The sequence below is a fragment of the Atta cephalotes genome (genome assembly GCF_000143395.1).
Source record: "Atta cephalotes unplaced genomic scaffold scaffold00047, whole genome shotgun sequence".
NCBI classification, from domain to species: domain Eukaryota; kingdom Metazoa; phylum Arthropoda; class Insecta; order Hymenoptera; family Formicidae; genus Atta; species Atta cephalotes.
The window spans coordinates 1224669-1244150 of NW_012130111.1; the positions used below are offsets into that span (position 1 = coordinate 1224669).

A 19482-nucleotide genomic window follows, 5' to 3' on the forward strand; every position below is an offset into this window, starting at 1 on the left:
CGCCACCGTTACGGCGGACGAGGATGAGGAGTTGGGCCCGCCGATCCCGCCGCCCCCGCCCCCACCACCACCGGTCCCGCCGCCGCCACCTCCGCCACCGCCACCACCGCCACCGCCGCCGACGACGGAGTGCCCACCGCCGGCACCGGGAACCGGGGGTGGGGGCGCAGTATCGTGAGGAGTCGTCGAATGCGCCGTCTGTTGTACCGGCAGCGCCCCAGCATAGTATCCGCCGTTGATGCCCTCAGGGTAACTGCTGAAGAAAAGAGAAAGCGAAAAACAACATCATGGGCGAGACCTCGAAAATTTCGCGCGCCACTTTTTTCGATACTTATTTAGTAGAGTAGCTTTTATTGTAGTGTGTAGAGTAGCTTCCAATTTTCTTTTTCTGTGACTCTGTGTGTGATTTCATTACTAGGTGGCGTTTCTAGGTGTGCTCTAGGTAGAGTAGCAATCGTTCCTCGCCAATGAAAAACAGGAACGTGAGAACACACACACAGGTCATCAAGATTCCCAAGAACGGAATTATCTTTTTCTTTGTCTCTCTTTTTTTCGTTCGTTTTCTATGTAAGTCTCGTCTCTAAGCGCTTAGTCTTTACACTCTATACACACACGCATCGATAGATTTTGTCACGCTCGACTTTCACGATCGCTTTCAGACTTTCACTCGGAAGAGAAGAGAAGTTAACATCTGCTCGAAAAGCCGTTTCTGCAAAAATTACCAGAGATACAGTGTTACTCATCACGAAATTGATCCAATGATATTTTAAGAATGTTCCATTATAATTTTATTTAAGACTCCTGGCTCCTTTTTATTACTATCGTCATTTTGAATTATCTTCCTAAAGCTCGTTTGAAAGCTTATTTCTCTGTTTATTATTTTTTATATAATTCTTATTACAAAAAACAAATTTTTTCTATATTCTATAGAAAAATTTCTTACTTTATTAACATTCGCATTATTTTTCTTAATTCCTTTTATCATTTTTTTTAAATTTTTGTTATTTTATATAAACTTTGATCAGATAGAGAATATGATTTTCGAATAAATAAAACTTTTTTTAAACTTATTTTATATCCTTCTTTCTTTTAATAAAAATTTTATGTTTACAAGTTTTTCATGATTATAATTTCATAGTTTTATAATAATAATAATAAAATCGTATTAGCAATTTTAATTTTAATTGTCAATTTATGTCATTCCTTTTTCAAAATTAACAGTATACTTAAATATACAGAATATTTTGTCAAAAAATAAACTTTATCAGCGTATTCAAATGATCATTTCAAACAGCAGTTCATGTACTGCATGAATCGAGAGATTCAGCTTCATTCTTATAAGATATGTATTTTATTTATGTAAGATTCCATAATGAAAGTTCTTTGATTTCCATGTAATAATCATCCGATTCACCATAATCAATACATTACCATTTAGTAGAATATCACACTTATTAGAATATTCTCCCTTTTATAGATGATTTAAATTGTTCATTATGGTGTTGTAATATACTGTGAATGAGACGACATTTTACTGACATTTTTAGTGTTGTGACTGTAATTGCAACGTTTCATTAGTAAATCAAGTGATTACTACATAGAAATCGGAGTTTTCATTATGGACCTTGTTTAACAAAGTTCTTATTTCTTAGGAATAAAGTTGAATCGATCCATGATATATGTGAACTCTTTTGCTTAAAATAACCATCCAAACACGCTAATAAAAATTGTCAGCTTAATGACGAAACATTATCCTGTATATATATATTATTTCCTTACTTCAAACATAACACAACAAAAAATTTAAATTTTCCAGAAAAAAAGAAAGATTATTTTTCAACTTGACAGAAAATTTGTGACTAACAATATCGCGAAAAAAATATGTTTGTAACATGATCAAGTGTCATTTTCATTTTATAGTTCTTAAAAATCCATTCTTTTTAAGTTGTGAAGATATTTTTTGAATCACCCTTTTTAAATTATAACGATGTTGAAGATTTTCAAAAAATTAAGTTAAAAAATTAGGTTCACTTGACATGTTACTTAAGTCATTCATAGTAATAACTCAAGGACTATGTTTTTAAGTTATGCCATTTTTTAAAGAAATGATATGTGTGTGCGTGCACACGCGTGCGTGCCTAAACAAAGCTGGGTATACACTTATGAACGAAACACATAACGAAAAAACAGCGAATTCAAATATTCATTGTTATCATTCAACAAATATATACGTCTAAGCGAATGATGCGATACATCAAAAACAATTCGTGCACCATTCGTGCGCGATATGAACGTGCAAAGGATGTAAGCAACATCCGCTGTTCGCTTCTTAAACGAATAATTATTTCCAGAGCAACTTAACCCTATCCTTAATCAAATTATATGTTGTAAGGTATTAAAAAAATACCTATAAATTAAGAAAAGAATTGTCTCTAAATATTAGCTAATTACTTTTTTTTACGTTCAAATGTCCCACAATCTCAAATTACTACATGCGAATACCGAATTATATCAAATCTGATCAAATTCTCGTGTTCGATACTTGTTCGACTATAGAAAGAAAGAATGAACGACCTGCAAATACGAACGTGAATATCCAAATGTTCGCTTTTGATGTTTGTTCGTAGATATATACCCAGCTTAATAATAATTCGTAAAATGTTAGATAAATAGAAAAATTTTCGCTCTCTTCAGTCAATCTTATTATAATGCTTTTAACTCAATATAAAATATTTAATTTTACGAGTAATATTACATATATGTAATTACATATATAATAACATTTAATATTACATATATGTATTACATATATGTAACATATATAATATACCCAACTTATATATTTTTCCATAAAACTTGTACTATTAATTTTATTAAAATTTGGGAAGATTAGAATAGACTATCAGAAGCGACAACAAAAAGAGTGTATACACCTAGCAAATGAACACTGAACGAACAGTGAACGCAAAACTTAATTTTCTTTATTATATAAAAGTCGAACAAATTTAATTGCTATGCAACGAACATCGAATCTGCTTAAATGCTTAATATTCAGTGCAATAAAAAAATAATAAACTGGTTACAAACACAAACACAAATGTCCGAACATTCGCGTTCGTTCGATTGCTAGGTGTATACGCGATCTTATATAAACTTTTCTCCTATGCAAAAATGTATAACACATACAAACACACACATACACACTTCCACAAATCCACATTCATTCCACTTCATTCAGTTGATATGTACACACATAGATATATTTATCTATGGATCTAAATACATATTCAGACTTACACTCATCCATTAATCCATAAATACGTTCACGCACATCCATTCACTGACCACACATGTGAACATGTGCATGCACACACGTTATATATACGCGTGCGCACACGTATATATATCAACATAATAATCAAAGTAAATTAGTTTTTTTTTGTATTTGTATTAGGGAATATAAATTGACAGATGAAAAAAATTCATACAAACTTTTTTTTAATTATCTGCATCATGAATCTAAGAATATCTAAACATATCCCATATCTACAGTAAAAATGAACTTTATGATAGTTAATCAAAGATATATAGTTATCTCTATTGATTGCAAAATAGAAAAAAAAACTAATTTATTTTAATATAAAAGATGTTACATGATGTACTGTACAAACTAAAAGAATATGTTTCTAATAAAGTAGTTTGAAATAGAAATTGTCCTATAAACATGAGTCTAATAAAGTAGTTTGAAGTAGAAATTGTCCTATAAACATGAGTCTAATTATAGGTATCCTATAATTTTTAAACAAAAACATCGTTCATTTGACAACGTTTTCGAAAATTTTTTCCGAAAATGTCATCTTTCCAAGATAGTCCAGTCGACCTTTTTATGACATTCTGTAGAGGAAAGCCTCCTATTATGAGAGAGGCGTCTAATATAAGATAGCGATGTTTCTGCTAAATTAATAAATTCTATCTGTTGATTCCACCATGAATTTATTACTCTAGGTTGAAAACTGTTTAATGGAAAATGCATTATTAGTCGTTGTAAAAAAAAAGACTTTAGATTTGAATGTCTTCAAGTTTTATTGAGATGAGTCTTTAAACTTTGTTTATTATTTAATAAAAAGTAAATATTTGACAATAAATTCTTCATGTAATGATAGAGTAAGATCGTATTAATAAATACAAAAGGGATATGTTGAATTACTTAATACAGAAGTTAGATTTGATCTATCTTACGGTAAAACCGTAAGGCGTAGAATTCATAATATGAAATACTCAGGGTACTTCTAATACGAAGTAACCTATGCTGCTATGTCCGAGTGACAATCGTTGCTGAAATATGAATATTATTGTATCGTCATAAAAAGGATAACCGAAATGAACATCGAATGCCTATTTCTGCGATGCTTAGTTCCAACTGAAGACGAGTCCTGGGTACAATATATCCAGGATTCATTTTACGCACATATTGGCTGTGTTTGTTTGCATTTTAGAAACATTAAATAAAGTTTTTTAATTACAATACTGACGTATTTTTTTTGCCTTATTAAATTTGCCGAAGGTATCATATTATGAGCACGATTTTTTTACTTAAGATTTATTCACTTTTTTACATTTTTTTTAATTTTAAAATTTAATTTTTAGAAAAAATAGTATTTGAATTAAATTTTACATAAGTATTTTAAAGCTTATTAAATTCCCTTTAAAATGACTTATTAATTTTTTTTTCTATCCCCTTCCAGTATTTACATACTTCCAGTACGTACAAAATGAATTTGGTATCTCATAATAGGGATTTCCTCTTATATACACACGAGGGAGAATCAAAAAGTAATTTCAATGTTATATATTAAACTAAGAGGTATACAAGATGTATTTTGAACTAGATTAGTTTTCTTTTTTATATATTGAAAGCTTCGTAACTAAATCGAAGTGTCCCATTACATTAACTTACAAATTGTTCAACTATTGTCTGACAAGACAAGTATTGTTAGTAAAAATAAAGAAAGAAATAACAAAAATATAATAAATGTGAATTTACTTTCGATATTTTTTTAACATTTATTTTCAATAAGAAAATTCTGTATCATAACTCTCATTTGAACTAGAACTTATAAAGACTGTCTCGAGTATCATCACTTTATTTCTATTTAATTTTTTATATTATACATTTATAAAAAAAAAATAAAGCAAGCTTATCAGTTGCAAGTTACTGACTTTATTAAGGGTACATTCAAATTAGAAGCGTCAAACCAAGCATATAAATATTTTTTACATCACTGCCCATATTGCCTCGCTGATTGGTTTGCTGCTTGCTGCTTTGACGCTTCTAATCTAAATCCTTACTGGTTATAACGGCCAATGGATTCATCTCTCTTTGAAGAGGAGGGGGGGGGCAACATCCAGAAAAAAATAAACTAAACTAATCCAGTTCGGAATACATCAACAAATTAATATTATTTTATTTTTCTACATAACTCTTCTGCCAATTAACACAGTGTCTCACGCCATGCTTAGCGCCGAAACAATACCGTGTCTCCAGATATCACGTATCTATCTACATGCTTTACGATCCCTACAGAGAAGAATATTTTAGTTTTTGCAGCTACGAATGCACTGCTTCTTTGAATGAGAATGCAGAATCACAGCTAATGCTTTTTTCTTCGGCTCAGAAAGAGTAACCTGGTAATTTTCTTTAATGAGGACATTGATGCGATCTATCATTGATTGACATTCTGTATACGAGATATGGATACGTAATTCGAGGGAGATTCATCAAACATATTTGTTCTATCGGTTAAAAATTTTTCTATCCATTTGTACACATGTTTTGACTCATACATTCGTCTTCGCGAAGTAAAATAAATATATTACACAATTATTCTATGATGAATTTGAACGGATTGTATACTCTCAGTTCATAAAAATCTAATCATATTTCGTTGTTCAAAGCATTCAAACAATTAAGCGGACATGTTTACATATTTAAAAATGCTATGTAATTAACGTAAGTTCAGAAGATTTTCGACTATATTAGTCTTGTAACTAAAGGTCACATGCTCCTCATTTATGAATCTGCCCGTAACTCTGCTTGCATATGTAATAAGAATATTGATCTTACTTTTTGATTCGCCTATAAATATAGGAACGATATATAATATGATGGACTAAATTGGATTGAGCAATCGCATCATAAAGAATATATTAAAATTATTTTTTATTTTTTCACATGTATCATTAGGTTTGTTCGCGTCGCATGCCTCACTCAATATGCTCCGACATGCTCCTACCATAGCTCCTATTCATTCCAACGTTGAAATAAGTAGCTATGCTAGAAGCATGTTGAAGCATATTGGAGCATGCGACGCAATAAACCTATTAATACACTGTATTAATTCAACTCGAATATTAACTTTCTTTCCTTTCTACATTAAACTGTTCATAGCTCTACAGATAAAAATCTGAAGATGTGAGATCCAGTGATAGCCAAGCAAGATAGATAATCATTTCAAATTAGACCCATGTTTATTCTTTATTTCAATTTACATCAGAAACGTGCTTCTTCAGTTTGTAATGTTATGTAACACGTTGTATAATGTGCGAGGAACGAAATTTATATCATTTTTCTAATATCATAACTTAACATAGCGTTGTAGCGAGGGGCCAGGAGCCTTAATATAATAAGAAGGAGGGAGAAGAGAGCAGGCACATGTATAAAAACAAATTTTCATAGCTCGCGTTATCAGAAAAAATATAAATGATACATTTTTAGCACATTCAAGCTTATAGTATCTCAGAAAGGTACAAATAACATTTCTAAAATATATGATATATATTTATAGATTTTTTTGCATGAATTTGATCAATTTCGTGACAGACACTGTATCCCTTTTCCCCCGGTGGTATGCAATCAAAGAAAAAAGAAGAGAGAGGAATGTAAATATAATATATGCGTCCATATGTAACTGTGTATGTATATTTATATATAAATAATATATATATATATATATATATATATAACATATATATATATATAATACATATAATATGTATATATGTATATATACATACACGTATGTATGTATGTATGTATGTATGTATGTATGTATGTATGTATGTATATATGTATGTATATAAAAATATCTGTCTACACTTTTCTTTTCATTCAACAAATTGTAAGAGACTTTATTATTCTTAAATCGAGAGACAGAGGGAGACAGGCAAAGTCTGGCTGAGAGAGGGCGCTTACCCGGTCGAGGAAAGAAAATATTCCTTATTCACGCAGTTGCGTAAGCAGTCGGGTATGCGTCCGACGATCGCCCGTCGTATCTCACTCGCTGCCATCTCACGTAATTCGGTACAACTCGCGTCGCTGTAGAAGGCGGCATGTGGAGTGCACAAAAGATTGGGTGCATCTTTCAATGGACCTATGCAATATACATCGACGATCAAGAAAATCAGAGATATATATCTGAATTAATAATGCAGAATGATTCTTCAGAAAATATATATGACACAGTGAAAATGAATTGATATGAATATTTCATTTTCGAGCATCTTATTCTAATATTTTTATATATAGAATCAGAAGAATCTATTTAAGAAAATGTATGATTCTATGCAAAAAAATGTAGGATTACAGAAAAAAATGTAATCACATTTTTCAGTCCAGTAAATTTAACTTACAAAAAAATATAAGTTAATGGAAAAACATTATTATTATACCATTTAATTTTTGTCTGTACTTTCTTTCTTTCTTTAATGGAGTAAGTACTAGAAAATATTCCAATTGTATGACGCACTCTACATATAATAATATAGAAATGTTATAAAATTATTTTCACCGTAAAATATACATCTTCGTTGTTTCTCTATTTAAAAAGATTTGCACTGCTGCTTATGAAAGTTTAGACACTCGCATAAATTTTTATTTTATCGAGTGATCATGTAAAAAATTAAGACATAAAACAACGATATTATTCTTTTATATATTTAGAGTATACCTGTACATACTAACACCAATTGTAAAAATTATTTTTAATTTTATATGGCAAAATGTATTTTATAAAAATTTTATATTGTATAACTGATAAATTTAAAAAATTCGTTCAGGGAACATATTGGGACTGGCAAGAATGCAAGATATACTATATCATAAGCCTACTGTTGTATTCTCTGAGTTGTGAAATTTATCGATTATACTATTAATGTTCTGCAAAATAAAAATAATACATCTTGAAATATAAAATTAACAATTATTTATAAAGCTTTTGCAATTTGTAAGTATGTACTAAAATATATAAAAAATATGTAATACAATTATTTTATAATTGTATTTCATATTATAAGACCTATCGATAAAATTTATGTGAATGTCTAAATTTCCATCAGTGTACGTCGTTTTTTTCGTTTTATTATGGAAGGAATTTAGGAAGGTTAAAGATAATCAGTCGAGACAGGGTTAGGCGCGGAGACAGATAAGACTCACACTGATTCGCAGACTGACCCTGAAAGACGTTGTATGGCTCATTTTCATGGACGTCTAGCGCTGCCGCGCGAATTCTACCCTGTTTGAGCGCCGCGGCCAGCGCGTCGTCATCCACCAAACCACCTCGTGCTGTATTGACTAAAAATGCTCCTGGTCTCATCTAAAACAAAGACAATACAATTTTTTATAATTACACATTACATTGATAATTATAATTATGTTATGTATTATTGCAATTAAAAAATTATAATTATATAATTATATATTCATCTTTTTATTATATAATTTAAATAAAAAAAATTTTTTATTTTATTTGTGAATATACATATATATAATATGTAAATATACGTGTGTATATATATATATATATATATATATACACATGATAGTTTCACAAAATTCATAGTATAAAGGAATTGAAATATAACATTTTTTTTATAAATATATCTATTTTATAAATATTTCAATATAAATAATAAAATAAGAATAAATAAAAAAATAATCATTTAAAAAATCATTTAAATAATCAACATAAGAAAGACTTATGTATAATCAAAATTAATTTTTTGTAAAATAATTAAATTAATACAATTAAATAACATCTCTATACTGTATATAAAATTTTTTACAAATATTTATAATTTTTAATACCTGTTTAATAGTATATTCATTTATTAAATGATGATTGTGTTCATTCAAAGTACAGTGCAAAGATACACAATCTGATTGGAACAGCAAATCCTGGAACATAATAAAAAATAATATCAATTAAAAAATAAATTAAAAGTTATTAAGAAATTTAAATATAATTTATATACAATTCAAAAATTTTTATAAAATATTGTACTTTATAATATTGTACATACAGAGTATTTCGTAAGAATAATTCGTTATTTTTAAACTAGAGATAATTTTTTTCTGAAGAAAAGCTCATATAAAGGTATGACCTCGAAAATCTTATTTCAGAGATATATATATATAGAATAAAAATTAAAAATTTAATTCTATAAAATTGTTTTTTAATGTCGTTTAAACAAAAAACATTCTACTTCAAACTCAACTCATAAATAGGTATTACTTTTCTTTTTTATCTACATATAGTTGTCGTTTTATAATATATCACAGAAACAGAATTTAAATAATATATTAACCATCCCAAACTTGTACTACTTGTACTACGTTAAATCAAATTGTTTTTACACATTTTTCATTTTATTACAATATATTCTACTAGAGATTTTTTTTAATTATTAGTATACATTTTTTTTCAATTAAAAGCTATTTAAGAAAAAACGATAATTTCATATAATTTTTTACATCTTGTATCTCTCTGAAACAAGTCCTTCAAGATTATTATATGTTCATGTAAATTTTTCTTTATAAGTGACCTCAAAAATTAATTCCTAAAATATTAGACACAACAGCTTGACAAATACGATGTACATCATAACGAAAAGTTCATAATTTAATATAAAATACATAAAAAATGTTTCATGTTTGCATATTATATATCTAAATCAGTTTCTGAATAATATCCAAATCAATTGTTACAAATCATTGTTCAAATATTTAAAGAATTTATGTTTTATTCAGAAATAAGAAATTTATATCTTGTCATATCATATTCACAACATTATTTAATTTATATTTCTAAATGGATGCAATAATTATATTGATATTCTATAATATATGAAATTTATATACATAAAATAAATAATAAGCAGAATTTATACAATCTCTTAAACCTTTAACAAATTTTGATTCATATTATATTTCCAAGTGGATAAAATATCTAGAGCAATATCTAGAATTAATTTACACTTCACTCACAAATATTTGCTCATCATATTTTTCTTAATTAAAGAAAAATTTCAATAATTCTTCTTTTCTAATTTTAATAATTCTTCTTTTTTAATTTCAATAATTCCTTTTTCCTAATTTTGTAAATTAGGAAAGATTAGTTAGGCTTAATAATAATAATGTTTAATTTTGCTCAAAATTTTACTTTATATATATTGTTCCTTTATTTAAAAAATGACACAATTCAAAAAATGAGCTTCCCAGAAAAGAAAACCTATTTTTTAACTTGACAAGAAATTATTAATCAATCAAGTAATCACGCATAATTGAAAAAGCTATTCATCAAGATGGTTCTTCGTGTCTAATCATATTTCTTTTGTGAATTTATACAATTTTCAGTTCAAGCTAACTATGCACTTATTATTTAGCAGTCTAACACATCCCAAATTGTAAAGTCATAATACAATTTAATAATTTCACAATTTCACAATTTAATAATTTCGATGCTCATAGACATCTCAAAAAAATCTTAATATAAAATCTGTAAATAATTTAATTGGGAAAAATATTATCTCGGACGGGGTCAAATTCAGATTTTTTGCATTCCGTGCGAACATCATCGTTAGACCACCGAAATCTCAATAACATTCTTCGCAAACAAATAATATCGGAAAAAAAAAGAAATATTTTCAATGATATTTTCATGATCAAATGTCATTTTTTATCATTTTTGTGTTCTACAATTCTTATAAAAAATGAACTCTTTTTGAATTGTGATTTTAACAATTTTTTAATGAATTTAATTCACTTTTAAGGACTAATAAAATAATGCTTATTTAATTCATTCATGTTAATAATTCGAAAATTATACTTTTTGAGTTATGTCACTTTCGAAGGAAGCAATATGTAAGAAAATGTATAATTAGAATGGAATTTATATAAAAGAGATTCATACAAAAATCAAGATAGACAAATACTTTTGAGCAAGTGTATTGCTTTATACAAGTACAGCTGCAAACCTGTAATGTATAAACCCTGGTGAGACCTAATGATTTCTCGATACCATCCGGCAGATAAGGATCATAAAAGATGACGGTGAAGCCAAAAGCTTTGGCACGCAACGCAACTGCGGAACCAATCCTACCGAGGCCGACAATACCCAGTGTGTCGCCCCGTATCCTTGCACAACCAGTCGCTGCTTCTCTCACCTAAAATACACGCGCCAACGAAATGCGCGGAAAAATTCAGATCACACAGAAATTACAAAACTATTTTAAACAATATTAATGTATTTCCAACAATAGAGATATAAAGATAGTAGTATATTTAATAGCATGGACGTAGCCAAAAACGAAGGAGTATATTATTTCTATCACATAAATAGTAACTTTTTATTAATTTTTTGTTAATGAATTGCTTTTTTAGATATTTAAAATTTTTTAGATATTTTAGATATTTTAAAATGTCTCCCTTTTATTACTGATTTTGATTAGAAAAAATTGAATTTTGTAAATTATAACTATTGTAAGCACAGTAACCACTTGATGTTAAAGTGATTACTATGCTTACAATAGTACAAACTGGACAAGTACATATAATTTTGATGAAATAAATGTTTCGATATAATAAAAGTTGTAGCGTATATATAATAAAAATTCTAATGAGTACAATAATATATCATATAACAAAATTATTCTATAAATTATAAAAGTTTTTTCAGTTTAAAGTTTTACAACTACCTTTTCAGTTTCCACCTTATAGTATGGTTAACTTCAGACTCTTGCATTGATCAGATGACAACATGTTTTTACACATCATTCGTCCATGTGAGATTTAGAAGTCGGTCACATCACAGAGTCGAAACTAAAGAGATAGTGTCGCGCGCAAAATTTTAAACTAAAATAACTTGTATAATTGTAAAATATTCTTTTATCATATATCGATATATCACATATCATATGTCATTGTACTTATTAGAACGGATGCAACAACTTATATCGAAATATTTACTTTATCGTGCAAAAACTGTACATATCTCTCCGTTCTCTAATATAAATAGATGATTTTTCTAAGTGATTACTATGTTTATAATAAAGTTTAGTTAGAAGTTCTATTATAGTAAATTCGAATAGATGCGCATTAAAATCGTACACAAATTAAAAATGTGTTCAGTATAAATATAAAACTGATTTAAATCATGAAATCCTCAATACATTTTTCTTGTGTTGTTAAGTGAAATCTATATTTTATAATTCAAAATATTTGTATTTCACTTTTATACAGATTAAATCAGTGTACAACAGCTTTAATATGCACTAATATGCATTAGTACGTCCAATCGAACTCGCTATTTTACAAGATAAAAAGGGGTAATTACTTATATGAAGACACTCCATATAAGTGCCTTACATAAAAAAATTTTTTTCATTTTCCGAAGTTGAGATCACGAGTACTTTATTCCTCACATCGAATTTATGTGTAAAATTTTAGATGAGACGAGAGAGATCATTTGGAAATATATCCCAAATTAGTAAAATCGATACTAATAATATCTGCTATTATTTTTTTCTTTTTTTCCCCTTGTAATCCTGTTAGCTTCATATTAAATTAATAGGACTACGAGTTTCTTCTAAATGGTGGCATATGACACAAAATTATATTTTGTAGAACAAATTAACATAAAATGAGCACTAAATAGTTTAATAGGTCTTTTTTTGAATCTATTCGTTTGGTCTGTTAGCTTGACAGAAGTATTTTATCTTTACAAGATCAAATCAATAATATGTTTAGACAAAAGTTATTTAATTCAACAAGGTATAAATAATGGTAAAATTAACTTTGGAAAAATCGATTTTCATGGTCATGTGAAAATCATAGCCATTTTTTTAAATATAAAATTGTATAATTTTTACATAATATAATTCCACCAATTATTTTGCATATAACAATATTAAGGTAAAAATATTGAAAAATCAAGTTAACAAAATACTTTATTTTGACATATTTAGAAATAAAATATTTAAAATTATTAATTTTTTTGATAAATGTATCCTAATATTTCGATGCACAGAATGAGATAAATCAATTGGTATAAAAAAAATAAATAGTTTTTAAAAATCATGCAATTTTTATGCAACTGCATCTTTTAAAAGTAACTGTATATTCTTTATATTAATATTTTTTCTACCAATTGATTCGTTATTCGATTCATTAGTTTGTGAATAAAATTATTAAAGTATAATTATTAAAAAAATAGTTCATGAGATATTTCATTTATGTCAAAATGTGAAAATATAAAATATTTTATAAATTATTGAAAACACAACTAATAACGATCTCCTAAGATTCTTATTGTTTAAAAATTATTGATTTTCGATAGCTCTATCTTAATACTATTATATGCAGAATAATAAAGAAATATTATATAAGAAAATCATACATGTCAATTTAAAAAAATGTTCATAATTTTCATATGCCCATAAAAAATTAATTTTCTTAAATTGATTTTACCATTATTTGTTTCATAGGGAATAATGGTAAAATCAACTTAAAAAGGTCAAGCAACTTTTGTCCCAACATATGTTTGATTAAACTTTACTCTGCAAAGATAAAATAAGTAATAAATTAAAATGGAATACCATGTACAATAGCTTTTCTAATTTTTAATATACATACATATAATAACATAATATTTTTGAAAACAAGATTTACCTGTTCTGGTCCTGTGAATTTTTTGCCTTCGCGCACCATATTGGCAAGCCAATAAGTGCGCCGATAAAGATTTAAGATGAGGCAAAGGGTAGTATCAGCCACTTCTTCGACTCCATAGCCAGGCACATTACATACTGCAATGCCAAGTTCACCAGCTGCTTTGACATCGATGTTGTCTACACCGGAACCAATTCGAACAATGATTCGAAGCGTCTTAAACTTCTCCAAATCTTCCTTCGTCAGAATTATCGTATGCCACATCAGTGCACCCACTGCTTCATTTAATACCTACGAATACCATTATATTATATTTATTTCTAAACACGTTATTTGTTTTAATAATTATATATAATAATTTCAGAAAATAAGATATTAAATAAAAAATATTAAATATAGATAAGAAAAAATATATATATAATTCCAGAAAAAACATTATACGTAAAATATTAGACACAAAATAATAAATATTTACAATAAATGTAACATTAAGTAAGTTATAAAATAAAAATATATGTTAAATATATATTTTAGATATAACCAAGCAAATATAACCAGATATGAACAAAAATTAATAAATTTAAAATATTAAATAAAAAAGTTCAATTTAAAACATAAATTAATTCAGAAGTTTAAGAATTAAGAGAATATTGAAAATAATTTAGAAATCAAATTAATATAAAAATTAAATTATTAATATATTAATTATTAATCCTAAAAAGTATATATAAAAGTATATATTTATATATAATTTTTTTTTAATTAAAACAAAAAATAACTATTTAAAAAAGTACTATGAAAAAAGACAAAATGAAAGAATATAAGATCATTGTTGGAACAATATTGTTGAATTTTTTACTTAATTTTAAAATTATACATATGAATATTTTACTCGTTAAATTAACAATGATTAAAAAAAATTAAAATATTTCAAAATGTGATATTAAAATATTTTATACGTATAAAAATATACTTACTTCAACAAAAAGAGTACATTTGGATAGTATTGTTCATCAAATGTTTTCTCTTACATGTGTCAAATATATGTATAAATATATTCCACAGAGATACAACGTAAAAATTAGAAGTACGAAATATCAAGATAAATATAAAAATTTTATAAATCATTTTTTATTTAATTTAAATTGTTCTATAAGAATATTTTATGCCAGTTTGTTGTAAACAATCATTTCTTTAAAGAATTTAACTTAAGATTTATTATTTATACCACTCTACGTTTTTCTGTCTCTGATATTTTAATTTTAATATTTTCTAATAGAAATATTTCAATATTAATTATTAATTTTAAATACTTCAATATTTTTTCTTGTGTAATTCTATTAATATGATACCAAAAAATGTTATATTCTTTAATACTGTAAAATATTTTGCCGTATTCAAATTTATATACAAGATGTCTCACAACCTTTTAATATTTATATTTATAATTAATATTTCTAAGAGTGAAAGAGAATAAAATTTAGAATTAAAAATTCCTTTGGTCAATTTTGGCTCAAACTATTATTTACCGAGTTATTAACTATTAAAGTTAATCAATTAAATTCCGCCCAGCTGGAGTATACAGGAGTGCAGCATGCTATAGAGTTCCTCTTATTGTACATTCTCCCGATTAAAATTATATTTTATTATAATTTTTCATATTAATAAATAAATCAATAAATGCGTGGATAAATAAATAATTTATTCATTTATCCACCCATTTATTAATTTAGTCGTTTATTTATTAATTAATATGAAAATTATAAAATTTTAATCGGGAGAATATACAGTAAGAACGAGGAGTTCCATAGCATGCTGTATTTCTGCATATTCCAGCTGGATGGAATTTGATTGATCAACTTTAATCATGAATAATTCAATAAATAATGATCTGAGCCAAAATTGAAAAAGAAACTTTTAATCAAACTTTCATCCTCTTTCACTCCCAGAAATATTAATTATAGAACATCCTATATAATTATGTATATAATCTCTAATATTTTTAAATATACTTTCTTATAATAGTGATTTTATTTTATTACAATGTTCTAAATACCTTTTCGTGTATTTCTGAAGTGGATTGTGCATCGCAGAAGGCAACAGTTGCGACGTCTTTGAGGATGGGCATTTCAATAGAACAATCACGGCCATCAAGAAGTGCAACCAGTGGTCGCGTTTGGATCGGTCCGTTGGCAATTGGACCCCTCAAATTCTCCATACGAGGGCGTTTGGGCATCATCTTCCGTTTGTCCATCGGTCAGCAGACCGCCCCCCCTATTTTTATTGTTTGCACTGTGCGCTCTCAGTGTCACTACAAAGAAAAATTACTTCCCTCTCCCTTCTGCTCCAACAATAGTAGATGACAAAAACTATCTTGATAAGACACTCGCAATAGAGATGTCTCTTCTAGTCCAACTAATACAATGTTTTAGCACTCTCGTTGTTCTTTACGCTTTGTCACACTAACTGCTTTTGCAACACTAACTTTCGGTTGATCTTCGGGCAAAAACTGTTGAATCTCCAATACATCACGACTCAGTAAGCACCGTCTCCTAAAATGTATAAAAAAAAACATTAATTAACCAAAAAAATATAAAAAAGATATATCCTTTCTTGTCAGAACATATCACATTTATAAAATTATAAATTAATTGTAATTGACATTTGATAATTCTCTCATAAACATAACTTCTAGATACATAAATAACTTTAAGATCAAATTATGATAACATTTTATTTGTTTCGATTGACCTTTTTAGTTTTATTCTCTATAGCTATACGAGACTAGCACTAAACTTGGTGGTTTTCGCCAAACTTCAAATATATCTATTTCATATTATGTATATTAGTTCGACTATGAACAGTCCTTCTATCAAATCAACCCAGTTTTCAACCATTTTCTTCAATCATGTCTCTTTCTTTCATTTACTTTTAAATGATAGTTTTATAATTATTTATAATTTTCATATTTTATTTAGCAATATACATTTATATATGTATATTAATGAAATACCATTATAAAATTATATTACATTAGTAGTTTTATTATATTACATTAGTAATCATTATCCTTTTATACAAATAATAATTGTTTACTTTAATCAATAATAGCTGCCTTTTTGTAAAACATAATATGATACTCAATAAAAAATATCAACTATACCTGTATTACACCTCCCTTGATATATCGCAAAATCATGATGCATAATGCACCTCTATAATTTATTAGATTTGTTGTATTTTATTGCAAATGTTATTTGTGTATCTCACAGATAAATACTCATATCTCACACAGATAAATATTTCACACGCAAGTGCATTATTCATTTGCATGTATTAATTTGAAATAAACTATATTGTTTCATCACACTCATATCAATTTTTTCATAAGAAAACTATAGATAAAGTAGAAATGGATGCTATTCCTCAGACAAACATTCGACAATGTTACTCGCGTGGAAATATATTGAATTCAGCCATAGCGTCCGTCGAAACGAGGTGAAACGTTACTTGGTATATCAGTGATCTCATCGACGCTTTACGACTATTTAATCGAACGCAAACGCGATCTATAGACGAACACATTCGAACACGTCTCAAAAGACACAAAGATACAAAGAAAGCGTCGCTTGCTGGAGCGGCGTGATTGAGTCGGTCACCACCGTTGCCGCTGCCGCCGCTTTGCGACTTTTTAGGTTACCTTGAAATGCGCCGGCTTAACCTGCGCAGTGCTAATAGCGCGTCCACTGGCTAGTCGACACGAAACCCGGACTCCGACAGTCCGACCTCTCCTTAATTGCGATTTCAGGCAGAAGCGCAACGATAGCGGGACGCAAACGTAAGAGTAACGTTGCAAGGACAGACCCGCGAAAACGAGATTGAAATGGGAAAACCGACACACCGAACCCGCAAGAACCAACTTAGAGAAGAGAAGGAAGAGTCTCACAAATGCGGCACGCCACAGCGGCGCTCGCTCGTTCGTTCGTTCGCTCGAGGCGCTGGAGCTGATGTTTTTGATAGTGTTAATAGCGAGGGCGCCTTCTTCGAGTGAGTGAGTGCGAACGAGTGAGAGATCAAGCGCGCGCACGAAGTAGATCTGTTTCCAACCCGTTTTCGGCAGCAGCGGCGGCGGCGGCGGCGGCGGCGACGACGACGACGACGACCACGATGACGGCGGCGGTGGTGGTGGTGATGGTAGTGGTGATGGCAGTGGTGGCAGCAGCAGCAACAGCAAAGTAGTAGTAGTAATAGTAGTAGTACTGTAGTAGCAACAGCAGCGATGGCAGTGACGATTGAAAACGAATCATCATTGTGTTGCGCTCACAATAATTTCACATTTTCTGTAATAATCTCTTCCTTTAATTTTTGTTCTTAATGTCAAATATTGAAATATATGTAAAAAAAATAATCAAGTGCAAACGCGCAAACAGTAAAGAAGTTTATCGTAGACTTTTTAAATACCATAGTTATTGTGCACCAATTATGTCAACGCGAGTGTCATTGAATAAAGTAGCGATTAATATTGTTGCTGAATGGGGGAATTATTCCCTAAGAAAAAAAATGAAGTTTTTGAATCGAGGGATTTTTTGAAACGCGTTCAGATTCCCACCCGAATACCTACTCCCTAAGTATTATGTTATCTTTGTTTAATATTCAGTGAGTATTCAACGAGGATAAAATGATACCTGGATGATACTCGGATGAAAATATGAATAGTTTTGGAGAATTTAGCAAAAAGTTTAGAAGAATTTTTGGGAGACTTTTTGGGAAGACAATACAAAGAAATATCCAAATTACAGTTAAAACATTGAGGATTGCAATATATATATAAAAATAACTTTCGAAGTAACTTTTCAAACAATGTGATTGGAAACCGATTCATAAAAATTACATTTTCATAATGTTTTTATAATTGAACATAAATACTATTATACTTTTACTATATATTTCTATAACATACTGCACATTATTATAATAATAAATAATTATACTATTATAATATTGTATCATAATAGGAGAAAATAGGATAATTGTGCACATTTTTAGCACTCTTTTCCGATAAATGGAGTCGTTATCGCGACGAAATTTCTAGAAAAGAGAGAGGTAGTTTTCTAAAGGTAGTTTTTTCAAATATAATCATAAATTATATAATTCGAAAATGTAGTTAACAGTGAGTAGTAAAAATGAGAAAAAATGGAATTATATATTTCGATAGTAATTTTGACACCCAGTAATAAGACGGTAAGTTCGTACTCTTATTTTGTTTATTTAATTGTGCATACCTTAATAAAGTACGTTATTATATACGTCTTTTGAACGATTATTCATTGAATTAAAAAATGTTTGAGTAATCGTTTTATAAGCCCTATCTTTGCAGTATAAGCAAAAAAAATCGAGTACTTATATCCAAATTTTTACTAATCATTGACCATGTTATTTTGTCAATTCTTGCTTGTTAATAAAATGTTTTTTTATTATATTAA

General features: G+C 28.4%; 1 protein-coding gene across 1 annotated transcript; it reads right to left on the bottom strand.

Annotated features, from left to right (window-relative positions):
- Positions 1 to 684: 684 nt before the first annotated feature.
- Positions 685 to 16253, bottom strand: LOC105622604 (C-terminal-binding protein). The gene is made up of 7 exons (XM_012204021.1): positions 16056 to 16253; positions 14003 to 14290; positions 11311 to 11499; positions 9143 to 9232; positions 8492 to 8651; positions 7253 to 7430; positions 685 to 709 (listed from the first exon to the last, which is right to left on the bottom strand). Exons 1-7 carry the CDS (start codon positions 16251 to 16253, stop codon positions 685 to 687), a joined length of 1128 nt encoding a protein of 375 aa, XP_012059411.1.
- Positions 16254 to 19482: the final 3229 nt, after the last annotated feature.